Below are 15,259 nucleotides of genomic sequence, written 5' to 3'. Positions count from 1 at the left end.
GTTTTTTCAGTATTTGTTCATCGTCGATCTTGATAAGCATGAGGTTGAAGAAATGAAAAGGGAAGATAAGGGGTTTGGGTTTACTTTCGTGCGTCTCTGGAGGGATTAACTTGCAGATCAACATGATTTCCACCAGCTGTCCAAAAAACCTGCACAAGAAATCCCTTCGGTTTTTCCCCCCCAGTCTCTTCCTTTCCCCTTTACTTTCTGGTAGCTTTCTCTCTCGTGTTGTTTCCTTCTTTTTCCGATCTGTCTTTGGGAGGGACTATTTTCAGCGAGCTATAAGGCTTTTATAGTTCCCTTTTCTGGCCATATATATAATCATTTCGATTCGATGATGAGATTGGTAAGCCCGTGGATATTTACTTTTTGGGGCTATATGATTGCATGGGCAGAGATTGGTTCAGTCGTTGTTTGCAGATGTAGCATCATCAAGATTCACATGCAAATGCAACAAGTGGAAGTGAGATTGTGAATGATAGATGCAATCTTATTATCAAAAATCTCTGTCTCTCTAGCCACATAGTTTCTTTCGGAAGTGAGAATCTTGATGATGCTGCATCAGCCATGAACGACTTGTAAAAAGCAAAAAACCCAACCCTTTGATCAGATACTGTCTGCTTTGCACAGTGAAACAACAACAGGTCACTCTCTTTTTTCCGCCTTTTCCTTCTTTCTACTTTCCCTGTGGTTCTCGTTGCTGTTGTTGTCAGGTGGGTCTTATTATTATTTAATCCGATTTTTTAATTGTTGTGATTTTGTTTTATACAGAAATTCACAATCTCTAGATCCTTCGCATCTTGCAGAGGAAATCCTAGGTTACCAAATATATGTCTAGGAACTACGATATATATTTTGAGGCCGTGTTTGAGCGGCGCTTAGGTCCTTTTACTGCTGCTGACTTCACAGATCTATATATGAATATTCTTTTCCAGCAGCTCATGACTTCATGCTTGGATTAAAAATGGTATCTTTTTTCACTCTCTCGTCCAGATCTATCCCTCTAAATCTAGACTCAGAAGCAGCTCTCATATTTTGGTTTTAATTAGGGTACGGAAGCAGTCTTACTTTATTAGCCGTCGTATATATATATGCGCTATTCATGGCCTGTGATGATCTGAATATATATTTATACTATTACTGATGGCTTGTGATCTGAGACTACAGGGGTGTTTGGGAAACCCAAAACCATGGTTTTAGAAGTACTTTTCCGCAAAACGAGGTAATCTCCTCCACATATTTACTTCGTAATCCGTAAAAGCATTTCTGAAACCATGGTTTGGTTTCTATCCAAACACCCCCTACATATGTAGCAGAGAAACACAGTGAATCTGGGGCTCTGGGTTCTATGTATATTATATGGCTGGAAATTGGAGACATTCTGGCAAGTGGGTGATATATATACATGAAGGAGATCATTGAAACTGAAGCAGGTTTCGGAACTTGGATTATGCAAAAAATGAGGAGCATTTTGTTTTGCTTCTATGGGGAAGGAGGCCTTGGACTTTGGCTTTAATGAGAAATCTGTGTGTTGCTGGTGGACCAACCGAAGCAGGTTGCTGGACACCTTTCGAGTTGGGGTTGGAGCAGCGGTATCCTACTCTATCCTCTTATTTATTCCACTCATCATATTTCACCGTCACTTGGCTTCTTTATGGATTTTTGCTCGCATATACTGCTGAAAATTTGCAGATATTTTCCCCATTTCTGTGCTTTATCGCTTCATCACAGTAATGATTCAGTTTGGTCGAGAAATGAGAATGGATCTTAATTGAATTTGTCTACAGGATTATAATGTTGAATACATATATATATATAATAAGAGAAAAGTTTAGCTAATTATCATATATGTCTAGTATGATAATGATTATAGGATAATCATTTAATTTGCAGTGGCGACGGATGGAAAGTGGTGGTGCTCGGCCTGGTCGTAGTACAGATGACGTGTGTACTGTGTTTGAGGGTATTCATTTTGATGGATCCATATTATATGCAGTTTTATATGATATAGCATATTTGTTTTTTAATGTAAGATTTAATTGACTAATTTAAAAAGATTAATAAAGTTACAAAATACTCATGCATTACTTCTATAAAAACTTGATGATTAATTTGAAGATATTAAGAAAATTAGTTAAGTTAGTTATTTGTGACTTTTTTAAACTATTCTCTTCAATCATAATTGGAATTATTTGGTCTAGGTATTCGTTATATTCAATAGGGATATTTTGAGGGAGGGAAAAAAATTGAGGTCTTGTATTTAAGACTGAATTTAATCTTCTAACTGGTTCTTATATTAAGGATTAGATGTAATGAATGATTAGATTATATGTCAATTTATAAGTGAACTAGACAAATAAGTTAGAAGAAAAATGATATATATAAATATTTTAAAATGTTTTAGTAATTTTTTAATCTCTGCAAATGAGTTAGTCAAGTCTTAGAACTTGAGATAGTAGAGTAGCTATACTCTTGCTTCAAAAATTTCTTCTCTGCTTCAAGATGAAGTAAAAAGAATGCAGGTTTTGTCCCTCATGATAAACTAAGCTTGTGTAAGAATTTGACTGGGTTAAAACATATGTAAAGGAATATAATTAAACATAAATACGAGGTATTACTTGTGAAAATGAATTTAACTTGGTTGGAAGATAGGTTTGTTCTGTTCTTTTCCGATTTGGAGTCCAGTACAGTCTGGCAAATTGTTTCTAATTAAATATGTTTTTTAAGTTATAACACTCGATATTATGATCAATACACCTTTTATCCTTATCTGCCTACTCTATTTTACATTTTGATCACAATGCAACGTTCCATTTACGTTTCTATCGTTCCATTTTGTTTTGGTACTGCTGTCTTCTTCCCTATTCACAACTATTATTTAGGGTTTGGAAAGTTCAGATTAATACTCATCGATCAAACACACGAGATAATAATCGATCGTGACAACGAAAATCTTCTTGTAAACTAATAATAGATGAATATAAGTTAAAGTATGTTGTTAGTTTTATTTTAGTCTCTGAATTTTGAACAGTATATTTTTATTTCCCTAACCCTAAAACCATTAAGAAAAGATGATAATATTGAGATTTTAAATATTAATAAAATATGTTTAAATGCTAATATATTAAATTTAATTTTTAAAATAATCATGATTGTTATAAAAAATTATCATTCAAGATTAATGATTTTAGGGTTAAATGATAAAAAAAATGTACTTTTTAAAATTAGGGATGAAATTGAAACTTTGAATGAAGTTAAAAGAATCACATGTAAACTTTAACTATAAATTATATATATATATATGTAACATATATATTCATTAATATTATTGGCTATCGACTAAATATTACTGCACATTGGAATATTCGATGCAATTAGTTAATTTCTGATAATTTCTCCTATGAATTCTGCTGCAGCTGCCATATGTTGCTTAATCGGAACTATATTTCCTATAAATAATGAACGTCCATTCCGATATGAAGTATTTTTATAATCTTATTTACAAATAATTTCTAACATGTTTACATAGACCAATAAAAATTTTAAACTTTATTAATTTTATTTTAAAATTCTGATATGCATATGGTGGAATAACACGTTTGTGGGTGATTCATTCTTAATTTTTGCTGGATGGTTATTCTTTCCCCCGAAATGATATTTAATTTGCCCCTATATATAACAAAGTTTCTTTTGAAGTAAAAATAGAACATACAATAATACTACTCCTGATTTTAATTATAGGAGCTAGTTGATTAATTTGAGGAGATTAAGAAAAAAAATTAAGTTAGTTATTTATCATAAATAAGTGTTGTCTTTCTTAAAATATTCCTGCTAATTAAGTTTATTAACTAAAACTACCATTGTTAGAAGGACTATTTTGAGAAAAAAATATAAGTATTAAAGACAAAATGGATTAAGGTCTTGTATTTAGAATCAAAATAAAAGTCGAATAAGATCCTATATTAAGCATCAGAGGTAGTAACTGGGGGCTTTCTTTTTATGCAGGGCATTTTCGTTCTGAAAAGTTCTGAAATCGATTCATCACATATCACACCCTCGATCCAGGCGTTTTACAGGACCACACTATACTATGTTGCCATATATCCCGTAGGACGCAATTTTTATTTAGAAAATATATTCATATGGTCATTATTCTGTTCGCGAAAATATCTTTATTTTTCAAAAGAAATAATAACTTTTCACATTTTATTGCAAGATATGGAAGTAAAATCACTCATATTATGTAAAAGTCAGCTCTTTCATAAATATACATAATCGGTTTCCTCGGTATATACTAAAATAAAATGTCGAGAGAGAATCGTGTTAGAATTCAGTCAATCTGGAACAGATAGTATTAACTTTATTCACTAAAACTATCCATTACCCAATCAATTTCATATGTTTTTAAGGCAAAAAGGGCATATTTTGCTAATAATACAGTATAATCTCTTCCAGAATTCTGTACATAAAGATAAACACTCTTCAATGGACAAACTCGAACACCCAATTATTTATTTAAGTGATGAGAATGCCTACCACTTATCTCAAGTTCAACCAGTAATCACGTTCCATATATAATGATTCATGTATATGGTAGAAAAATTTGGTCAGACTTGTATTAACTATATATATAACTGATTTTCTTTTTAAAAAAAAAACTATATGATTACTAAATTCTACATAAAACAGTTCAAGTTAGCGCAGATTACAGAAAATAACAGACGCTTTGTTGTTGCCGGGCAATGAAAGCAATAAAGACTTTTGAAGTTTAAAGGAGGAAAGGAAAGTAAAAACACATATCTGTGTGTGGCCGTGTGGGGAGCGTGGGGTGGTATTGGTCCCAATGTATGGTACGTTGGGGGGCAGACATGCAACTCAAAGGACCAGCTTGGATCCATATCCCCAAGTTTCAGTGTACAGTCTTCTGAGCTGTTAAGGACTCCTGCCTCCACTGCTTTAATTTCCATCCTTATATTCTTATTCTTTTCCCTTTTTCCCCATTTATATACTACTTTTTGTTTTTAATGTCAGAGCTAATTTAGTTTTAAATATAAGATTTTAATCTATTCTGTCTTTTGTATTTTTTTATTTTTTTTTATAATAGTCCTTATAGTAATTATACATGTTAAATGTTTTATCAAATAATAATTCTAGCTAATACACATAATTAGCAAGGGTATTTTAGAAAAGACAACACATATTTATTAAAAACAACTAACTTAACTAATTTTTTTATCTATTCAAATTAGTCTAATAGTTCTTATATTAAGGAACATAGGTAATATGTCATAATGTCAAAAAGATTATATTTATAAAATATAAAACAAATCAGGTAAAAACATTAAACATCATAATGACTAAATTGAAAATCGAGGCAGCATATTTTTCTGTCTAATACAGTAATATAGGCATAAAAACATTGCAATGTTATGCTAATTTTCATTTAGACAGATTTGCGGTTCATCAATACGTATAAATATATATAATTTACTAATTTACTACTAAAAAACTGCATTATTATAGATCATGAATAAGACTATTCATATCAAATTCTGCATAACGCATGGGTCCATATTTAGTTTTAAGATGTGATGCACTGTATCAGCGACACAATACTCTTTTACGCTCACTCTATGTTGTATAGGTACTTCCCAAAAAAAAAAAGGGTAGACATTTACGTTGAATATATTTAATATGATTTTAACGTCTTTTTCACACACAGCATTTGGCGTCCAAAAGGTTTCAAAAATCAAAACAACATAAACAATTTATAAGGGTTAGTTGTGGGTGCTGGTTAGCCCACATGTTGATCTGTCATAATTTGCGAACGGAACAATCCGCACTTTGACAAGCTGGCAAAATTCCAATCTGAACCGGGTTGATAGTTGTCCCATTAACCTGCCTATTTCAAAAAAATGTGTATTTTTTTAATTTTTATTAAAATATGAATAAGTATTAGTTTCGCAGTTTAATTATTTATTGTTAAATACTACTTCCAATCCTTAATATAAAAATTTGTTTGATTTTTATTTTAGTCCTAAATATAAGACGACACACAATCCATTTTATCTCTCTTCTTTATCTATTTTTTTTTCTAAGGTAGTCTTTATAATAATAATAATTTTAATCAATACATTTGATTAATAAAGATATTTTAAAAAAGACATAATTTGCAAACCAGGTGGTGCAGGTTGGGACAATTCACACTGTTGAACTTGAGTTGATAGGTTGTCCCACTAACCTGCCTTTTTTTTTTAAAAGAAAAAATAGTGTATTTTTAATTTTCGTTAAAATATGAATAAGTATTATGTTTCACAGTTTAATTATTTATTGTTAAATATGAGTTTCATATAAATCTCACTTGTATATATTTTTTATCCATATGTATTTTATAAAATTTACAAAAATTTATCTATAGCATATAACTAATATAACTTGTCCCGGGCTACATGAAAAACTTGGATCATAATTTAGTTGTCCCTGAAAAAAGTTAAACAAAGTAATTTAAATTTATTTCGATTGGAAGTAGAATGATAAATGAATGTTGGTAATGCAATCAAACATTGAAAAATTAAAATGAATATGTGTTTATATATACCATATAATAAGTTGTCAAAATGATACAAAACAATTCTATAATCCAAAGTTTTTTTATTCAATTTCATTTTCAATAGTTATATTTTCTGATATAGTTTTAAACAATTTTTAAAATTTATTACCCATTATCAATGAAAGTATCCAAAAAATAAAATAAAAACATTAAAAAAAGGCCAGCCCGAGTTGGAACTCACACATGGGGTCGGCCCACCACAACCCGTGAGCTGACAGGCTGGTAACTTGGTATATGTTCAAATGACATTTGAAGCATTTATTTAAAACGTAATTATTACAAAATTCATTTTAGTTCGAAAAATTATTATATCCAATGCACTGCATTCGTATTCAATCATATCATTGCAGGACATGTCATTAAATAGGAGTTAAGAAAAAGTCAAGGCTTAAGAGTAACATACAGTCAATTCTCAACTTTTTATTCAACATAGATTGAGCACTGCACTTCAAATGGGAAAGCTAGGGTGGGAACTGGTTTCAATTGGAGTGCTCGCTTTTGCATCTCAAGATACCCGAATTTGATTCTGCTGGTTCTGTCCTTGCTCACCCACCCAGCAAAATCTCAATCAACGTCATGATTATTTCATGCTCAACAATTACATCAAACCCAAAAAATAAAAAGCACTAAAAAAGCAGTAGAAGGTGGAAGTTTTTAAGGATTACTATACAGGTAGGGCATCGAAGGATGCTTAGATGCTCCTACTAGAGGCCAAACAGGAGGAAAAAGGGGGTGGTTAAGACTAATGCTACCTTTGAGGTGTACCGGAAAGGATCGGATCAATTATTGCCGAACCATCCTTTTCCAATGCAGGAATACTAAGAGAACGCTTTCTTAACTTGGCTTCACCAGGATGTAATCTCCTCTCACTGTTTTCCATGAACAGAGATGAGTAAGAGCAAGAGGACTCGGGGACTGGCTCACTTCTAGTTCTGAGGTAGAGCCCATGGTTTTGACGTTCCTCATTTTCCAGCACCCTAGTTCTATGGCTCCCGTGACCAAGCTTCTCTCTAGACACTTCATCATTGCCAGACCAATAGTCATTTTTCGGCATGTCTTGCATTGCCAAATCATCATACTCTTCATCAGACTTTGTAGATTCCTCGTCCACTGAGCCTACCTGCAAAGCAATGGAAAAGTAGAGATTACGACTACGCATTGGCTTTATTAATGATTTGTTGTGGCAATGAGATTGGCTGCCTTTCCAAGCTCATGAGATTGTGATCAATGAACAGAGTCTAAGTACATGAAATTGCTGATCATTAACAAATCAGCACGGATCAACACCCATGCCAGCTCATGGCCACGCTACAAACTCAAAACCATTAATAAACATGTGATCCAACCATCAGAATCCCCATGCGACAAATATGCCGGCAATGATTATCTAAAAGCAATCGTAAGACTCGGGATCCATACTCTAGAGTTAATTTCATTAAATATACAAACTTCAAGTCTTTATAACTACAAGCTAAATTCTACCTCATCATGGACTCGCTTGTCACCATCATCACTGAAATCCTCATCGCTGCCCACCTCAGGTGGATCATCAATCTCTTCATCACTGCCATACACTGACTGCTCCTCCTTAAGCTAAAAAGAAACACATAAAAAATTTATCAGAATTAACACACAAAATTCAGAGAATTGAAATTTTTATATTTACTTCCCATTGATATCAAGCACATAATTTCATATGCAACCAAGTCGCTTATAGTGGTAATCAAGCTTACCTCTTTTGCAGGTCCATCAGACAATCTTGGTGAGCTGCAGCAAGAGGACATATATCTGCTGCCAGTGTCAGTCCCATCGGCCCTTGACTCATCAACACTTCCGGCACCACTGGTACCACCATCACTAGGCCATGCACTGATCCCGTACAAACCAAACGGAAGATTTACAGGTTCAGATTTGCCAATCGTTAAAGGTTCATACATTGGACAACCTACTCCCTGCACCGATCCATCACCCCATACTGGGTTCCCATAACTGTCAACGGAATTAACAGGCCAAACTTTTGCCACAGACCCATCTGTATTAACGAGGGCCATCAGATGCCTTGAAGACCCTTGTCTCTGTATCAACTGAAACATTCCTTTCGAGCTCAAGGAATTGGCAGCACATTGATTTCTATATTCCTCATCAACGACAGTGACAGTATTTCTAGTAGGATCATACAGTAGTTCCCCAGCTTCACGCCTACGAAGACAGCTGAAGACAGTAGCATGTATGGCTGCTACACTCTTGTCAACATTAGTGTTGTTTATTTTTGGAACTAAATGCTTGTCAGCACGCTTACAGAGGTAATCCTGGATTGTTCTGATGTTTCGGATATACTTTACATATTATTTCTTGCTGGGTCCAGAGTCATATACTTTGCACGCACAGCAAATCGTTCCAAATGCTTATCCTCATTTGTAATGTATATCATGAACGGTATGATTGAAGGATGTTTCTTCATTAGCCCCATCTGTTTCACAATTTGTTACTGTTATTGTCAAATGTCAATTAAAAATATAACATACGATAACATGCAAATAGAAAAGAAGAAATAGAAAAAGGACCCCATAAAAAAAATTTGACATACAACAAAGTTGAGGCTCAAGTGAACACCCTCAACAACAACGGACTCTTTCCGTTCTTCCCAGGCAGTGATTAACCTATCAAGACTGTCAATCACCATCTCACTCTGTGCCTTAAATCCTTCAATAGCCATTTGTTTTGGATTTAGCAGTTCTGTGTTAGTAGGACCCACATCCAGCGTCAGTCCATCAGATTTCTTAGGATTATCACCCTCAGTTACTTCACCCTTGGGAACTGAATGTGACACACCAGCCAACTTTTTGGCTTTCCTTCTAGCCTTTGCTTCAGCAACAGCAATAGGATCCAAGCACTCGCCTGCATGGTAGGTAGAAGCCCATAACAAGGGATTTTCTTTCTCACTGACAAAACTTCTCATCATGTGCCTAATGGAGTCAGTTGACACCACTGTTGTGATTCCCAGCCTACTACCCTGAAGTGGAGGTATAAATGGTACTTTAAGTTCTCGAACTACAAAATTATAGGCTTAGTTTCAACATTATTATTCACTTCAAGTTAAATATCCTACCACATAACAAGTAAAACTGGCACTACATATTTGTAATTGTTAAAAGACAACTACTTGTCAATGCAAAGATACCAGCAATGCAGACAAAGTGGATTTGCCACAGCCACTGGTGCCACACAGCAGAATTGTGACAGATTCCTTCCGTTCTCGGATTCTGCACTTAAAAAACATCAAAGTTAACAGAGAAAAAAAATGGTACTGTGTACAAGATAATATCCCCATCATCAATCATTAGCATAAAATACAACCAAAACAAAGCTTGATATAAAAATTGGCACGCCATTTCATATTAAAGCGCAACAAGTTACTAAACAAAAATCCTTATGAAGCATGGACCGAGCTCGGATATTAACCTGGAAATAGGTCACAAAATAAACATTTTGATACAACGTCTAAAGAACCCAAATCCTTTTTCAAAGAGTCGGTGCTCTTGTGCTTCATAACTTCCTTCCAAAACAACCTTGAAGGGAACTTCAATTGTCTAGATTTTAGGTGTGGTGAATCAAATCAGAAGTAGAGACAGGAAATATTAACAAAAGCATATACCAATAATGAGCTAGGAACCTTTTGACCATGTAACCACAATAAAATCGACTTGGCAATAATTTAAAAATTGTCCTCTACTCCCTTCCACAAGTTTCTAGCAATTATATAACCTAGATTTAACATAAGTCAAACTGTTAGACTATAGAGATGTGAGTTCAGATTGAAGGACAAGACAGTACATATTTTGCTGAAATGACAGTCGATAGATGCAGCCTATCTTGGAACATGGAACGATGGATGTGTTGAGCCACTGATTACTGTCGTCAGGCAGCCATAGGTCTCACTTCAATGGCTAGAAATGTCTCACTTAAATTCCAGACATGTATTCAAAGAAATTTAGAGCTGGATGAACCCGACAGAGTTTAAAATTCAACCATCTAAATGAAGCTAGGTTATCAAGCACCACCTAATTTTCCCGAGTACATTAACCTAACAAGTCAGAGTGGCTTAAGCATTTAAAACTCCTAATACTAAGGATGACAGTCAGGCTGAAGTCCAGAAAATCATAGTCTGTGACTGAAGTGTTTGCAAAAGCTTTTAAATTCAGGGAACAACCAAAGGAGTATACCTAAAAAATTTAACATAACACAGGCCAGTCTCAAAAATGTTTTATAACAACATAATGATTGTAGGAAAATATACCCTTGACCAAGAATATACCAGTCACTGTAGACTAACTTTAAACATAAATTCCATTGCATCAAAGCAGAAGCAGCAACCAAAACCAGATTTTTTTCCTCGTTCTCTTCAGGTTACTGCAGATCAAAACAGTCCCCACAAAGGTAGTAATTGATGTCATACCTGCATGCTAGAACCAGATCTGATCTCTGGTTGGGTCCCACATACTTATATTCAGCCAGAGCTGCACAGACAATATCTAAAAATGTTTCTCTGCGAACCACTGCAGTTGTGCGCCTTTTGTACAACTCATATAGTGCACTCTTAATTCTATTAGCTTTCCCCGAGAATGAGTTGTTCTGTACATCTGCTTTAGCACCAGCATAATGACCACCTTCTATCTCAAAATTCTCCTCAGCTGCACCAATTCCTGATGTTAAAATTCCTTCAGGCAGCAAAGTATCAGGAAACTCTCGCTCCTTGTGAGTTCAAACACCCTTTTACTGATCTGGTGATAGAAAAGAACATTTAGAAGACTTGTGCAAAAGGTCTAGAATGTGTCACATTCAATAAAAATATGATGTGAAACTGACAATAAAAAAAGACCAGACGTGAGCATTCTAGTCACTCAACCATGTAAACTCAATCATCTATCAAAAATATGCATAGATTGATACTTCAATCTCATACTCATGCTAAACTCGTTGATCACTTTAAGAGCCTCAATGTCAAAAGTCATGACATTTATCATCATGCCAACAGGAATGAAACAAGGAGAGCCAAAATAGTATGCAAACGTAAGAAGGGAAACATAAAAGGTCAGGGAACGTTTGCATTTTCCTCAAAGAAAAGAGAGGGAAGAATCCCGATGCTCTACTTGTTAGACACAATGAGCCCGAAGGAACACAGAATGGGAAGGCACAGCAACAGATCTTTCAGTCAGGTAACACAGCTGAAAAACTACCCCATTCGGAGTAAATTAACCACTTGTCTAACTTCTGAACAATTATCAAGATACAAAAAGTCTAGATCAACGACGTTAAAATACGCTCGACCGTAGCACAAATCTCACGACCTTGTTCGAATGAATAAGGAGATCATTAAAGTACCATAAACAAAAATGATTCAAAGTAAGTGAAAGAGAGCGTGACATACTGAAAGTTCACAGCATCAGCCAACACAGAAACGGATAACGCTGTGAACAAAGGAGTTCTTTTTTTTTTTTTCATTTATTAACTAAACTGTCAAATTGAATTGAAAGAAGACATACCTTAAAGGCATGTCGCGCTTTGCATCCCATGAACTGCAAAGTGCTCTGCAGAACAGGGCGTGTATACCGAAATGACTCCTTGCCCTTCGCTTTCTGCTCATACTCGTCAACCACCACAATATACAGCACTTTCCCAACGTCAGCCATCCCTGCACATTCGTATGGCACAAACACTCAGAGAAGGATCACGCTCACGATAACAGTAATGAAAAACCAACGCCAACTGCCACTTCTCAGCAAAAGACAGAGACTCATAGACTGATATAAGTATGAAAAGAAGACAAAAATCAAAATGCACGACATTATGCGCCGTGGGCCCATTGGAACATTTTTAAAAAATGGATCCCGGGAAAGTTTGCAAAGAACGGTAAAGGGAAAAATGAAAATCTGAAAACATGGACACTTAACTGTAATGTGACTTCCTGGAGGAGGCAACTGAACAGAAGCAATGGGACCAGAAAAGGATTTAGAATCGAGCAATTAAAATCCGAAGGGGGGAGATCAAGCAGATTCCGATGAGTAAAAGAAACGCCGAGAAACGAACCACGTGAGAAGATCAGAGAGGAGAAACTAAGATTTAGACAGCGCTATGATCCACCATTTGTTAGTTTTTGAGAAGCGATCTCAGCATTCTCCTGATCTGCCTGGGTTCATCTAGTTTTCACCTTTCACGCACCACGTATAAAATTTCGAGGGCATGAAATGACGGGTTTCTCCTTCGGACTGTGCCAGAATTTCAACTGCCGCGAAAGGTCGCGCCAAATGCTAACGAGTAACGAATGGAACCCTAGGAGACAAGATTAGGTCTAGGGGTGAAATCGTTGTGGGTCCGCCCAACCCACACGGGATCCGAGTGATAGATTCTGTAATTAAAGTGACAAAGCGGGGTCATTGTGTGCAAAGGCAACACCGAATGCCCAATTCGCTGAATGATGATATTTGTTTTTATTTTTTGGTCATCAGCCCAGTTGAACGGTGATGGATCCGGCTAAAATTACGTGGCACCTAAAATGGATGTGCGAAAATAAATGTTAATAATAAAAATTTATCAGTTTGAGGAAGGAGCAGTAAAATGGACTCAGGCGGCCGACATAGTTTTACAAATATTTTTATAATATACTCCTTCGATCCTTAATATAGGACCCATTTAACTAATTTGATTAGATTAAGAAGTTAGGTAAGTTAGTTAATTATAAAATTGTGACACGTTTTTCCTAAAATATCATAATCATCTTTCTTAATACCCCTCTCTATCTTCTACTTGATTATGGTTGATGGAGTATCTATAGGGGTAATTTAGAGAAAATTGATAAATATGAGAAATGAATTTTATATTAGGATCAAAACCAACTCAGCAATTGGGTCCTATATTAAAAACGGAAGAGTATAAAATAAATATGTAGAGAAGTTTGTCTCGTTTTTCATAGAAGAGTTTTCCAAAACCATTTTTAGTTGTTGTCAAACATGTCCTAAATTATTTTTATTAAATTCTATTCTATATGGGTACATAACATATATATTAATTAAGATTAATCTTATATTAAAATTATATATTTATCATATTACAAGGAAAATATGATTAAACAATTAAAATTAAAGGTGAAAAACAAGGATAACTCCGGGATTAGATATTGGACGCCCCACTTTAATTTGACGTGTTCTTCTTTCTATCATGTTCTTGTGTGTGAAGACGTGTTCCATTTTGACCGGGTAGGAAGAAAACAAATCGGCGGCCTGGCTCCCTCTGGTTTGTGTCGTTATGTGTATGCGGTATTTAAGAATTACGATGGCTTTGTATTTTATTTTATGAGCATGCCGAGTTTTTTTTTTTTGGTCAAAAGCATGCCGAGTTTGAACGAACATGACCCTTTTCCATTCCCTCCTTTATGCTCTCTTCCGGTCTTCTCTCTTGTATGATTTAGTTAGTATCATTAAAATATACAGCACTCGGGGCCCCTCTTCAGACTTCAGCTGCTGCTCTAAGCCTACTTAGTATTTACAAGGTGCCTTGAACATATTTTGCTCACGAAAAATCTCAAAACTCAACAATTATATTTTAAAATTTAATAATTTTTTAATTTTATCCTATTTAATTTATATATACTTTTTTAAGAAAATAATTGTCTATGTAATAATAAATTAGGAATAAGATTGTGCGCTCATTAATAAATTTAAGAGTAAAATACTCTGACTACCTTTTAGTTTGCATCAATTACACAGATCTCTCTTCTATTTTTAAAACGTATAGCTTAGTCTAGTTAGTTATTACTGTTACGAATATTCTAAAAATATTATTTTTTAACTAAAATTTATATTAAAATAAATTTATTTACTATTTTAACCCCCTCATTCTAATAAATTCTTAAATTATATTTTTACAGTTACATGAATTTCCTTTCGTTAAGGCAGATATAACAAATTTGATTAAAAATTTAACTATTTTTTTTAATAAATATATATACTTGACTAAATATGTTTATAAATTTTTGAAACAAAGATGTGTCTAAAAGTTTTGAGTTGTAAATTTAAATAATTTATAAAATTTTTCAAACTTGTATCATTTAAACTTTACAATAAACAAAATTATGTATTTGAAAATATGTTCTTACAATTTAAAAGAAATCAAAGTAAATAATTTCCAATGGATGTGATAAATATTAAAATAATATAAAATTTTATAATTTAGATAAAAATTATATTATAAATTTTAAAAATACACATATTAGAATTATTTTTTGATTGTATAAAAAAAATTTAGAAAATATAAAGTGTCTAAATAATTATTAAGTTAAAAAGGGAAATTTTGGTCAAAAAAGAATTTAAAGTCAAACTTAACGGTTTGAGTGGATAGAAATATAATCTTAAATATAGGAAGGGGTTTATGTAACATACGTTTTAATTATAAAGGAGATTTATATACATTTTCAAAATAGAAGGAAAGTTTATGTAATTGAGATAAAATAGAATGGTGACCGGTGTATTTTACTCTAAATTTAATTAGGTGATTTATACTAAGGATAAAAAATTCTTTATACGTATACTCATCCAATCCTTAATATATGACCTAATTCTTGAGTTGGTTTTGGTCCTAAATATAAGACTCATT

The 15,259-nt window shown here is 33.8% G+C and overlaps 1 protein-coding gene and 2 long non-coding RNA genes across 5 annotated transcripts; 1 reads left to right on the top strand and 2 right to left on the bottom strand.

The window, feature by feature from the left end:
• The first annotated feature begins 869 nt into the window (after window positions 1-869).
• Window positions 870-2,092, top strand: LOC114762727 (uncharacterized). 3 transcript variants are annotated; one of them, XR_003742279.1, is made up of 3 exons: window positions 870-1,050; window positions 1,317-1,592; window positions 1,894-2,092. It is a non-coding gene; the product is annotated as an uncharacterized LOC114762727 (long non-coding RNA). The 3 variants fall into 3 exon arrangements; XR_003742280.1 differs by having other exon boundaries at window positions 1,314-1,592; XR_003742278.1 differs by lacking the exon at window positions 870-1,050 and having other exon boundaries at window positions 1,308-1,592.
• A 4,906-nt stretch (window positions 2,093-6,998) lies between these two features.
• Window positions 6,999-11,347, bottom strand: LOC114762713 (P-loop NTPase domain-containing protein LPA1 homolog 1-like). Its single transcript, XM_028952267.1, is given in 7 exon segments — window positions 6,999-7,730; window positions 8,093-8,203; window positions 8,344-8,957; window positions 8,960-9,080; window positions 9,198-9,623; window positions 9,792-9,873; window positions 11,067-11,347. Coding segments are annotated over 5 exon segments (1,593 nt in total). The 5' UTR covers window positions 9,573-9,623; window positions 9,792-9,873; window positions 11,067-11,347; the 3' UTR covers window positions 6,999-7,358.
• A 3-nt stretch (window positions 11,348-11,350) lies between these two features.
• On the bottom strand, window positions 11,351-12,845 carry LOC114762715 (uncharacterized). Its single transcript, XR_003742276.1, has 3 exons — window positions 12,562-12,845; window positions 12,154-12,302; window positions 11,351-11,391 (listed from the first exon to the last, which is right to left on the bottom strand). It is a non-coding gene; the product is annotated as an uncharacterized LOC114762715 (long non-coding RNA).
• Between the last annotated feature and the right edge of the window lie 2,414 nt (window positions 12,846-15,259).

Source organism: Neltuma alba, unplaced genomic scaffold (assembly GCF_004799145.2).
Source record: "Neltuma alba isolate B1F8T4 unplaced genomic scaffold, ASM479914v2 tig00011241_pilon, whole genome shotgun sequence".
NCBI classification, from domain to species: Eukaryota; Viridiplantae; Streptophyta; class Magnoliopsida; order Fabales; family Fabaceae; genus Neltuma; species Neltuma alba.
Note: the sequence above shows the minus strand (reverse complement) of the source record. Positions and strands in the feature narration are given on the sequence as shown.